A 12,839-nucleotide genomic window follows, 5' to 3' on the forward strand; every position below is an offset into this window, starting at 1 on the left:
CTGGAAAACCCTTCATATAGGCCAGATGGCGAACCTGCCAAACACAGGCAGCAAAGCCAGAACACTCAATACGAGCAAGGTGGTTTTCCCCTTCCTGCGCCCGCCCTTCTCCGCCTTGAGTTTACTCAGAGTCACGCAGACGCCCGCATTTCCTGGGAAAGGTGGCCATTATCCGGTGCTCTGACCAGACAAAGCTATGTTCTGTCGCCTTGAAGTAAACTAACTTTGTCCTGAACACCAGAGGTTCGGATACGTTCCACATGAATCTTGCTGTCATCGAGAAATGGCTATGACCCAAGAGTGACTTAAAAATAGAGAGTCTACACAGTTTGCATTTTTTTCTTTTTTTCAAAAGATCTGTTACAATCATATTTAACACATTTATGTTCTGGACTACAGGTGCTGAGAGCCAAGCCCACAGGTGAACAGCAGCGCAGGTATCAGCAGGACAGGTAAACAAAACAGCCAAGGGCCGATGACAGGATATGACTCGTTTAAAAGTCACGAGGCCGCAGGCTAACGAATTTGGTAGTTTGCCGAGAACGGAGGCCAAGGGCCAGGACCAAACTCAGAGATGGCGTGAGGGCGAAAGGGACATGCCTCCGGGTGTTGGATGTGGTATCGACTGTTTGTAGAGTAAAATACAAGCTTCGATTGTCCTAAAGTCACGAAATGCTCAACATTAGGGTGACAACCAACAGGAAGTAAAGGTTCGACGGGATTTTAAAATATTTTGTTGTTTAAGTTCAACCACTCCGTGAGATTTCAGGCAAACTTCCTAAATTCTCTGGGCCATAACTCCTCTTCTGAGAAATCGAGAGAAAGGGAGCCTCCTGTGTGGCACGTAAACTCTGCTCAAATCTCTGGCTGGCCCCTAGGGGTCACATGTAAGGGGAGATTTACACTACCTCGTTTTAAGGTTTACTATTCACCTACAGGGATTAAGTCTGGTACGTGTATGAGTAGAACAGATGAACAGAATAGAGAGCCCCAAAACAGACCTGCCACTTATACGAGACATCTGATTTTTCACGAGGCCACCAAAACAATCCAATGAGTAAAGTGTTTTTCAAGAAATAGATACACACACACACACACACACACACACACACCCCTCAACCCTTACTTTACATCATACAAAATGTTTAACTCAAAATGAGTCATAGAAATAAACCTATAAGCTAAAGCCATAAAGCTTCTAGAAAGTAACAGAGGGATATATCTTCATGACTTGAGTACATTTTCCTGAGCCAAATTTTCTTATATAAGTCACAAAAAGCAATAACCCTAAAAGAAAAACTCAATAAATTAGACCTTGTCAAAATTTAAACTGTCTGTGCATCAAAACACACCACTAATAAAATTAACAATCTCATAGAGTCTCATATATGACAAATAAAACGTATATGCATATATATATATATATATATATCCCACACCTCTATAATAATAAGGCAATCAACCCCAAATTTTTAAATGGCAAAAAGTTTTGAACAGAAACTTTACACATGAAGACATGTGACTGGTCATTAGCATATAAAAGATGTTCATCATTATTACTCATCAAGGAAATGCTGATGAAAATCACGCTGACATACTAGTAAACACTTATCAGAATATCTAATGTGAAAAATATTGATAGCGGCATGTGTCGGCAAGGACACGAAGCAAACGGAACCCTTGTCAGGAGTAAAAAATGATAAAACCATGTCGAAAGCCTTTTGGCAGCTGCGTACAAAACCACACAAACACCTACTCCATGTCAAGCAATTCCGATCCTAGATATTTACCCAAGAGAAATAAAATATGTTCACAAAAAAAAAAAAAAAAAGGCTTCACAAATTTTCATAGCAACTTTATGCAAAATAACAAAATCTAGAAACAGTCCTGGAGTCTATTACGATGAAAATGAATTAACTGGAACATATTAGTAGAATGCAATATTATTCATCAATACAAAGAAAAACGTGCTGATGTATTGCAAAACGAATGAATCTCAAGAGCATTACACTGCAGAAACATCATGTAAAATGCAAAGCATTGTGAAGCCTAACACAAAAGAGTGCTCGTTTCATGATTCCCCTTACACAAACTATACGACGGGCGAGTCGAACCCCTAGACTAGCATGGAGCGGCTGGAGTGGAGGTGAGTTTTGGCAGGGAAGGGTCGACAGGGGCTCTGGGCGATGGTGATGTCCCATCTCTTGGTAGACGTTCAAGGCACACAGACGTACGCATTTCTTAAGACTCGGGAAATGTAAACTTGGTATTTGTGTTTTTCATTGTGTGTGCATTTTACAGAGAATGAAAAACTATAGACAAATCTTTTTGCTGAAATGTTTAGGGAAAAGTGTATAGATATTTGGAATTGACTGTAAAAATGCATTTAAAAATAGGGGATTGATGGATAGGACAGGTACTTCATAAAATAAGTTTGGTAAAATGTTAATTGTAGAATGTAGGTAGTAGATACATTTGCAAATCTTCCTACTAAAGTATTAGAAAATATTATTTAGAGATCTCGTCAACCCTGTCCTCTACAGAAAAGGTACTCTTTGAAGTCTGAGTTCGGTTTCCTCCAAACTCACCCGTCTACCCATACCGCCTGAGCTTTCTCCACCAGTGTTTTTCAGACTGGACTTTCATTTTCTGTTTATTTCTCTGCCTCCTGCATGTATCTGAGAGGTCCTCAAAAGCAGGCACCATATCAGGTTCATTTTTGTAACCTCAAGACCTAGAGCAGGGTCCAGAGCAAAACGATTCTCTGTATGACGGGTGGGTGGGTGGATGGATGGGTCTTTGGATGGATGAGTGAATAGATGGATAAATAAATGAAAGAATTAAAAAATGAATCTAAGCAGGCTGGCTTTGTATCAATTCTACACAAACTGCCAATAACAGGACAAAACACAGACTTAGAGAAAACTCAATAACGAGGAGCCTATTAAACCCAGAGCTATGCGGTTTTCCAGAAGAATGAGCGCCATGGAAGACCACTGTCTCGCCATTAGCCCACGTAGTCAAAGTCCCCTCTTCCCTCCGCCGGAGAGGGACTCGCTGCTGCCTGAGGGGCCGTCTGGGCTCTGCACTGGGCACTCTGCTTCCCAGTCACATTCACATCTGAAAACAGCCCGATGCAGAAGGCGTCGACCTGCGCGATGCACCTGTGAGGTTCGACCCCCACGCGGCTGGCATTTCAACCCATGCGCCCTGCCCCCTGTCTGGCCGGGCTGCCCTGCAGGCTGCTAGGCCCTCGCTGACTGACCTCCCAGGGGTGGTGACCACCCCAAAGGACCTCCTGGTCTGCCGGAGGATGTTGTGTAAGGATGAGACGCTCCTTAGAAACACAGACTAATCCTTGACCAAACACAGACTAGTCCTCGGACGCTCCCCTAAAACAGAGTCCAGCAGGGGGAGCAGGTGACGGTCTAGGTGGAGAACGTGGCTCAAGGGGGCAGACAAATGAAAAAAAACAAATGAGAAAATGAGAAAAGAACGAAGGTCTGCGGAACGCTGCAGCATGGACGGACCTCGAGGCCGTGATGCTAAGCGAAACAAGCCAGTCACAGAAGGACAAATACTGCTTGCACATGAGCTATCGAAAATAGTCGAATTCACAGAATCGGAGAGCGGGATGGTGGCTGTCAGGGGCTGGGGATGCGGCAGCGGGAAGTCACCCACTAAAGGGCATAAAGTTCAGTCAAGCAAGATGAATAAACTCTAGAGACAGGCTGTACGATCCTGTATCAACGATAACATATTGCACGCTTAACATTTTAAGAGGGTAGACCTCATTTAAGTATTCTTTCCAAATACATTTTTTTTTTTTTTATAAAGCGCCTACGTGACAGGAAGTAGCCGACCCTGGCTGTCTCCTAAGTTTGTGGGTTTTTTTTTTTTTTCCACTTTCCTCATTTAGATCCTCAAGGAAGAACTAGCATTAGCGATCTTGAAATAATTACCGTTGTAATTCACCTAAACCAGGGCTGCCACGGTAATCCAATTTCCAGAATGAAATTAGAGTGCATCTAAAGGGAACTGTCAGACTTGCTTTTCCATTTCGAATTCGGCAAATCCAAACCCTTGCGTCAGACAGGACGTCTCAGTGCCCGGCAACCAACGGCAAAGCAGACGTACAAACACGGGCAGCAGGCATCGGCCACCAGTCGGGGCTTGCGCGTTTTGTGGGTGACGTTTTTAAAGATCCGCCATCCTTACCTTTCCAAAACTCCCTTTCCCGATGGCCCGTAGAATCTGAAAATGGTCAAAGTTGACTGCAAAAGAAAAAGGGAGAAGAAACAGGTCAGATCTGCCAAACCCTGGACTGGTTCTCGAAGGTTCTTATCTCTGTACCCAACCATTTATTCCAAATGGCTGTGGGTTTGATTGCATGAGAGTTGCCATGGCAACGGTCCACCACTGAATGGATGCTTCCTGGCCTACCCCATCTCCATCCCCAACGGGCAGGTTTGGCAGGGAACACCACCCCGAGGGCGTACAGAACTAGAGACATCCTTCAGGCCCAGAAGAGCAGACGACAGAGAAAAGCGCGGGCACTTAGATTACCACACTCGTATAGTCCCCTTCGCCGGGATGACCTTCCCCACTTCCGGTTCCTGTCTGGTCCACCTGACACTTAGACATCAGCTTACCTGCCTGAGTGTCCAAGAGGCTAATCCCAACTCCTTTGGGGACCCCGTTTGGCGAACCCCTGAGCCATCACCTGCCATGACCACAGCACAGTCCTGTCCCCTTCGGATGCCTGTCCAACCCTGGCCCCGTGAGCTCCCGGAAGACGAGGACGATGACCCCACAGCCCGCTCCTGTCTCACGTCTGCCATCCATGCTGTATTCCCCATTCTGGCTACTTCCGTTTCCTCACGGGAAATAGAAATTTGGCTTCTATCTGGCTTCTCTCCACAGCTCCACGGCGTCACAGGCCCGCGACGTACAGCCAGCCGCTCAATCCAGCGGACACCTTTCTGTCTTCCTCTTGCTCAGCTGCTCTGGCTTCCGCGGCCAGGCACCCTCTCCCTTCCCCGGGCCAGCTCCTCTCGCACACGCAGCTCCGGCCTCCTACACGTTAAAACTGGAGCCCGTCCGGCCTCCGGCCGACAGCCTTCCCTGTCTTCCCGGCCACAAGGGCATCCATCACTGCCAACTGCCGAGGGCTCGCCAAGGCTCCCCAAGGCTTCTCCGGTCCCCAGGCCGTAGGGACCAACCCGTGCCCACCTCACGGCCCCTCTTAGAGGCTCTGAAGCTGCCTCGAACTCAGCAGGCCCAAGGCAGAGCCAGGGTGAGTGTCCAATGTTCACGTGACCTCAAGCTCAAGGCCCAGAGCTCAGCCTCGGCTCCTCCCCCGACCCCACCTCCAAACCCTGAGCAGGGCAGGTGCGTGCTACCTTGTCTGCCGCCTGTGCCGTCTAGCCGCCCCTGAGGCTACCGGCTGCTCTAATCAACCTCACCCCCGCCTGGACTGAGGACATCCCCCCGACTCTCCCGCCCTGCCGCGTGCTCCACGCTGCAGGCAGGGGTCTTGCTCCTCCTCTGCTCTCCCCCCCCAAAGCCCCCTCCATCGCTTAGGGGAGAGAGCAAATTCCTCCCCGTGGCCACGAGGCTGTCAGGCCTCCTGCTGCACCTGCTCCACACTGTCCACACCCACGGAGCCCCAGAACGGGCTCCCTTCCCGCCCCGATCCCGCCCGGGGTCTCTAATGCTCTTCCCCGGCACCCCGTCCCCGCCCCCCGGCCCTCCCCCCATGCTCCCTAACTCCGCCTCCCCTCCACCCGCCAGCATCCGGACAAGTCTGCTCTGTGGGACTTTCCTTCCAAACGCATCATCCTGTGTAATTTCACATGGAGTTATGTAAGCGTTTAAGATCACTTCCCCCCACCCCACGGGACCCTAAGCTCCCTGAGGTCGAAGGCCATGTTTGTTTTTGCTACCGAAACCCCAGCACCTAACACGGTGCTAATGCACGGTCAGGAATGATGGAAAGAAACCTCCGTATTCACGATGCCACACGCAGCTCCTGGGACATGATGAGTGTCCGGGAAGTACTCTTTAATTAGATTGGATTACGGCCAGTTTCCAATAAGCAGGGAAGCCATGTTATTTACCAGAGATAAAGCGAATTGATGGGTTCGCTGCAGAATGAGAGGGAGGACGGGGGGGGGCGGTAAGCGAATACCATCAGTTCCTGCGCATGGAACCCACGCGCCGGAGGATGATTACGGTGCGTCGCGTCCGCCCCGAGCCCAGGTCGGACCCAGCACGGCACCGGACGCCCGACGTGCTCAGAATGGAGAGACAGGGCTGATGGATAACTTTGCGACACTCAGTTCTTCGACCTGGATGGGTTTGAGAATAACTTGCCAGGGAAAGAAATTCCGTATTTTCACATTTTCCCGCACTCGCCAGAGGTCAAAGGGAGATGAGAAAGGTGACGGGCGTGGACTGCACGTGGGACGTGACCAGCGACGAGCCGGGCCCCGCGCGAGTCCCGCGGGGCACCCCCACGCGGCCACGAGGTGGCGCCGCGGCCGGCATTGGCCCCTCGCCCTCCCGACAGCACCCACGCGGGTGTCTCCTGACGGAGCCCGCCGCCTCTCGCTGCCACGCCTGGTGCTTCGCCTGCCCGGAAAGCCTTCCTCCAACTCCCCTTACTTTGGGGGGAACCTCTCCCCGGGCCTTGGACATGCATCTCACCTGCCCTCTCTCCCCAAAGCTTCTCCCCGCCCCCCACAAGCCACCACCACCTTGGCACTAGGTCTAAGCTCTCTGTAGGGCCTGGCAGAAGCCAGCCTGCGGTCACACCGGGCGGCCTCGGTCAGCCCCTTGGCCTCTGTGCGCCTCACTTGTCGCCTCTATAGAGTGGGGGACATGGTGTCTACAGAGCTTCCAGAGAGCAACCCCTCAAAAGGCATTGGCTGTTTGTGCTGTGGGGGGCGGGGGGGAGCAACCCTCCCTGGAGGCTGGCGGCCGGCGGCCGGCGCTGCTTAGGGGCTGCTTAGGGGGTCGTTTGCTATATGCGGTTATGGACCACGATAGGAAGGAGGAGAGAAAGAGGGAGGGATGGAGGGAGAAAAGGAAAAAATGCAGGAAGGGAGGGGGAGAGATGTGGGGCTCGAAGCCGGCCCTGACCATGGCGAGCCGTCACAGCCGCGGAGCCGGGGAAGCGCCCGGCGGGAGGGGCCAGACGGGGACGGTTCGCTCTACCCCGCGGATCCAGACCGGGCGGTGCGGGTGGAGGGGCAGACGCGCGTGTGAGTGGGACAGAACGGAGACCCGGACACGGACCCTCACGGGGTGACAGAGGCGCGAAAACCACTCGGCGGGGGCAGGACAGCGTTTCGACACGGGCCGCAAAACGGCCCTCGACCTGAGTCAAGGCGAGAGCCTTTCGGCAGAGGGCGAGGGTCAGTCACTGAGCGATCCGCCCGGGCGGGTGGACAGGGGAGGGCCGAGGGCGGCCGGAGGCTCCTTGCGGTGGGAGCATGAGGCCCGCGGTGCTTTCCTGGCTGTGAGCGAGGCCTCCAAGCGTCTAGAGGTTTCCGGCGGAGCCTCGAATCCTCTCTCTTTCCTTTCATCGGCCCCTCAGAGAGGGCACGTGATGGAATCGGTGCATCTATACAATCTCCTCTTTCCAACATCATGCGACGTTATCACGGGAGTGCCAGGGGACGGGAAGTTCGTGGGGCCATCTTCAAAAAAAGACGGAGCCGAGATACTGGTCCCTGATGTACCGAGGAGCCAAGCGACGCGGCCAGGTTCCCGGGACCAGCGAAGCCTCGGCGCCCCAGCGAGGGCCAGCCGTCCCGAGGACGCGTCCGGCGGCCGCCCCTCAGGGCCAGGGGCCCTGTGCCTCTCCTGCGTGGGCCCACGAGGACGCTGCAACCTGAGTGGGGCGCTTCGGGCGAACATTTCGTGCTTCTCCCCGGCGCCCTTTCTGCCCACGTCTCGATTTTCTCCTGTCTTCGCCCGCATTTTCGTCCGTGCCGGCCTCACGCTGCCCGCACCTCTCCTGGATGCGTCCGGAAAGCAGCTTTTCACGCTTACGCACGTGGTCACCCCGCTGACGGTGACCCTTCCCAGGGCAGGGGCTGTTTGGGACGCCCAGAGGCTGGAACGGGGCCCGGGCTCGACGGGCCGACTGCGCTGTGCGAATCGGCACGTGAGGCCCGGGGCATCGGGGAGGCGGAGGAGCGGGAGGCGGGATCTGTCACCTGGACGACCAAGCCACACGGCGAGGCTAACCGATGACACGGGGCGGCTCGTGACGTGACACACGGAGAACTCTCTGCCGTTAAGAATTTCCCGAATCCCTGCGCCTCCAACCAAGTTAAATCACAACCTCACTACTGTCTTTGAAAACAGGAGTGTCAGAAACGTCTCCGGCTACCCTGCGACATGCAAGCGGGCTTCTCGCAGCCCGCGGCTTCACGAAGATGCTCGAGCCAATGTCCTCTCCCCGACGGGGCGCGTTAATACGGGGTCAGGGGTGCGGGAAGAGCCGGGCTGCCCAGAGATCCCAAGGGCAGGCTCCAGCCTGTCACATGCAGTGCTGCCCCTGCTCCGAGAAACAATGAGCCCTGTGCCGCCCCCTGTCTCCCCCAGAGGCCACCAGCCCGGCAGGAGGGCCGGCATGTCCTGGGGGACCGAGCGTCTTCCGTACATATGTCTCTCTCCTTACTGGAAGACGGGAGGGAGTCCTTTGAAAATACTCGTACTGAACAGACGTGAAGCCTCCACTCAAGATTCCTTTCAAAAGAACATCCAGATTTAGTGAAAGCACCCTAGTGGGACTATGTTGGAAAGACCTTTTATCTATTTGTTCGATACGTATCTACAGAGCAGAAACCCTGGGGCCGCCTCTGGATCACGGGGTGCAGGACGAGGGACATGGCCCGAGGCGACGTCTGCTTTATCCCCCTGGAGGAGGAGACGTCGGGGCGGCCGTGTTATTTTCCCACCGGCCCGTGTCTGGCACATCTCACCTGTAAAACACCGCTGTCAGAACAGTGGTCCGATGCGTGAATCCTCCGACTCGTGGAGGAGCCCCTCGCGGGTGGCAAGGGTGGCTCGTACCCCGAGCCGCCGCGAGTCCCCGGGTGTAGAGACAGCCTGCGGTGTGCGCGAGCATCTCAGCTTCCGTGCGCAGGCCGCAGCCGTCTGCCGGCTGCTAGGACCGCGGCAGCCAGGGACAGGCTTGGCGAGGGCGCGCGAGGCCGCGGCCGCGTCCCTGAGAACCCCGCCGCCGAGGCCGCGGCCGCCCCGTCCTCCCGCCGCTGGCACACGGCTGTCACTCGCCTCTGAGAAAGCCCCGCGTGCGCCTTTCTCCCCCAGAACACACTTTTGGACCTCATCGACTCTGTCACACTGGGACGCTGATCTGGAGTCCTGTGTCCGTTTCTGAGGACAAGGGAGCGGGCCCGCCCACCGGAGCGCAGGCCGAGTGGCTGGGGACGCGTCCAGTGTCCACGCTTCTGCACCAGCCAGCAGCACCTGCCGGGACTCTGGGCCCGCGGGGAAGGGGTGTCAGTGCCCCGGGCTGCTGTGACAAAGTGCCCAGCCTGGGTGCCCCAAACGATGGGGACATAGTCTCTCACGAGCCTGAGGCCGCGGTGTCGGCGGCGCGTGGGGCTGTGGGGGACGCTGTGTCCCCCGGCGTCTCCCCTGCCTCCTGGGGCCTGGCGGGCACCTCGGTCGTTCTCCGCCTCGTAGACGCATCGCCTCGATCTCCGCCTCCGTCTCCACGTGCCGTTCTCCCTGTGTGCGTGACAGCGGCCGGATTCCCCCCTTTAGTGAGGACAGCAGACGTGCCGGATCAGAGCCCCCCATCCCCCAGTGACCTCGTTTTAACCGGGTGACCTCTGCAAACGTCTCTCTCCACGTAAGGTCGCGTTCTGAGGCTTCAACCAGGGAATTTCGAGAGGTTGAAATGCAGCGCGGCCGGCCTCCCCGTCCCTCCGACCACCCCGAGGCCCGCCTCTGCGGCCACGGGACACGGGGCCTCCCTATAGCACAGCGACGCCAGGCCACATCAGCAAGGGACTGTCCCCCGTGCCCAGTGAGTCCCCGGGACCCAGTGCAGAGCCGGGGGCATTGAGGAGAAAACAGGTCACTTACTTGCTAAATAAATGAATGACTAAAGGAGGTCGCTGGGTTCTGTCACTCTGGGTGCGCTTCTGCTAGCTGGCGGGCAGCACGCCTCAGTGTGTCCTCTCCCGCGCACGCGCCGGAGAAACGCTGGATGCTTAACGCGCATTCGGCCCCACGACGTGGAAACTAAGGCGCATCTCGCTCGCTCCTGCCAGGGACCCCGCCATGCATTGGCCTGCGACGGAGCATCCGATGCTCACGATGGCCTCGCCACTGGTCGTGGTCCACCGGGGAAGGAAACCGAGGCCCAGAGATGCGCAGTGACTCACCCAGAGCTACAGGAGAGGAGGGCGGGGACCGCGTCTGTCCCAAGGCCGCGCCTCTTCCCTCCAGGCCTGAGCGCGGTGCCGGCACAGTGGAAGCCGTCACCACAGCCTGCCGGACATGTCAGCGTCAAAACCGGGACACTTCTGAGAACACAAGGGGGGCGCTCAATCGAGGAGGCGCCGGGAAATCGGGACAGTCCCTGGCGACCTGGGAGGAAAGGCTACCGCACCGACCCCTGTCTGCCGAATGAATGAGCCCGGCCCGTTCTGCCTGAGCACCGGGGCTCTAATCGCCACGCGGTCCTTTGCGGGACGTGTCTGGGGGCGTTTGTCAAGAAGCACGCTCCTCGAGGTAAATCTGCGGCCATTCGCGTCGGACGGGAATTTCAGTTATCGTTTCATTATTGCAAGACTGTTATTCGGCCCCAGAGAGTAGAAATGCAAATGAAAGAAATGCTTTGTGTGTTTTTTTTTTTTTTAAAAACTTCTTTCAGAGACTAAGTCATTACGGTCTGTAATTGGGGTACACGATGGGATAAAATTCCTATTCTCTCAGAGATAATGATAAAGGAATCGTTTCTAACGTTCCATTCTTAAAAAAAAGAAAAATAACAGAGTTCCTGATGAACTTTCATATCAATGATGGTCTTAATTACCCACCCCCTTTTGTCAGCCAAATGTCTTTTCTTTTGGCATCGACAAAAGAGGCAATTTTAGTTTGTCTTTCTTCTTTCTTCGGGCTCCTTCTCCCTCTCCTTGTCTCCCTCCCCACCCTTCTCTCTCTCTCTCTCTCTCTCTCTCTCTCTCTCTCTCTCTCTCTCTCTCTCTCTTTCTCTCTCTTCCAGAGAAACAAGCACAGCTCGTCAACTCCTGACTCACCAGACCCCACGCTGTGGGACCAGGCAGCCCCTCCCAGAAGCCGTACCCATGGTGCACCCCAAATCCCCCCGACGGACAGCCTCCTGGGGTGGGCAGGAAGCCTGCACCCACAATGCCATCCCTATGATCTGCAGCCACCTTCTCCCGGCCTGCACCCCTCCCATGGCCTAGGACAGGTGCCACCCACCTCTCCAGAGGGTGCTCATCATCACATGGCATCTGGAGCATGGGGTCAAGAACCCAGGGATCACTGACCATGCTCACTTCGTAGCTGGGTGGCCTTGGGCAAGTCACTCACCCTTTCTGTGCCTTGCATCAGAGACTACAAATGAAAATGCTCTCTGATTTCTATTTGGCCTAGTCAGTGTTTGTGTTTTTAAAGAACTGAATTAGATACTTTTATTTCACATAAAAATCCAGATCTCCAGCTTCCTCAGAAAAGCAGAGTGATCTGGCCACCCTCGGCACAGGTTCCTGAAGGGTGACAAGTGGCTGGAACTGGGGGTGGGGAGGGTGGCTGCTCACTGGCTGGGACGGGGCCCCCCTGAAAACACAGGAGCCAACAAGCAGAAAGGGGGCTCCTCTCACCCCTGTGACTTCTGTCCCTGGAGGCCGCTGAGCCGGGGGCCACCACTTCGAGCACGGTGCCAGAAGCGGCTGTGTTTCCGGGCCATTCCCTTTCTCTAGAATGTTCTCCCAACTAACTTGGCCATTTGACATCCTATCTATCTTTCCGGGCCAAGCTCGCAGACCGCTTCGTCCACAGGGCCTTTCTCCAGCCCCCCAGCTCCCCAGTCTGAAGCCGCCCCCCTCCTCCCGCTTCCTCTGACCCCCACACTCACCCCTGCCACGCCGCGCCCCACTTCCTGCCTCCCACTCCACCCAGCCGTGAGCACTCACACAGGACACACGCTGCCAACCTCTGGAGACGCGAGGCCCCGATTCATCTGTGCTCCCCGATTCAGCACAATCTCTCTAGGGCAGGCAGAATCGTGCCCCCCCCCCCCCGAGATGGCCACATCCCAAGTCCTGAAACTTGTGAGCATTACATTGTGCGGCAAAAGGGACTAAGGTAGCAGATGGAAGTGAGGTTGCCAATCAGCCGACCTGCAGGCGGGGAGAGTTCTCTGGATGATCCAGGCGGGCCCAGGGCGAACATGAGAGGCCTTGAATGCGGGTGAGGGGAGCAGAAAAGCCAGAGCCCCCGCGATGCGGTGTGAGAAGGCCCCCACCTGCCATCACTGGCCTTGACGACAGAGGGAGGCCGCGAGCCACGGGATGCGGGCAATGCCCAGGTGCTGTTAGAGGCTCTACCCCAGAGCCCCCCGAAGCAACTGGCCCTGCCGACACCTTGTCGTAGGCCCAGTGAAATCTGTTTCGGGCTTCTGACCGCCAGAACTGTCCTAAACTTGTGTCATCTTAAGCCACGGGTGGTGGTAATTAGTTGGGCAGAAATAGGAAGCTAATACACCCTCGTTTCACACAGTAGGAGCCGATATACGCCTGTAGGTGCTGAACCTAACAGCACGTTCT

At 55.3% G+C, this 12,839-nt stretch overlaps 1 protein-coding gene across 1 annotated transcript in view; it reads right to left on the reverse strand.

Annotated features, from left to right (window-relative positions):
* The window catches only part of STK32B (serine/threonine kinase 32B), a 121,702-nt gene that overhangs the window by 84,844 nt on the left and 24,019 nt on the right, over nucleotides 1–12,839 (reverse strand). The window contains exon 2 of the mRNA XM_036227493.1: nucleotides 4,219–4,274. Within this exon, the coding sequence (XP_036083386.1) occupies nucleotides 4,219–4,274 (56 nt within the window). The remainder of the gene's footprint in view (nucleotides 1–4,218; nucleotides 4,275–12,839) is intronic.

The sequence above is a fragment of the Rousettus aegyptiacus genome, unplaced genomic scaffold (genome assembly GCF_014176215.1).
Source record: "Rousettus aegyptiacus isolate mRouAeg1 unplaced genomic scaffold, mRouAeg1.p scaffold_m13_p_10, whole genome shotgun sequence".
In the NCBI taxonomy this organism is placed as follows: Eukaryota; Metazoa; Chordata; class Mammalia; order Chiroptera; family Pteropodidae; genus Rousettus; species Rousettus aegyptiacus.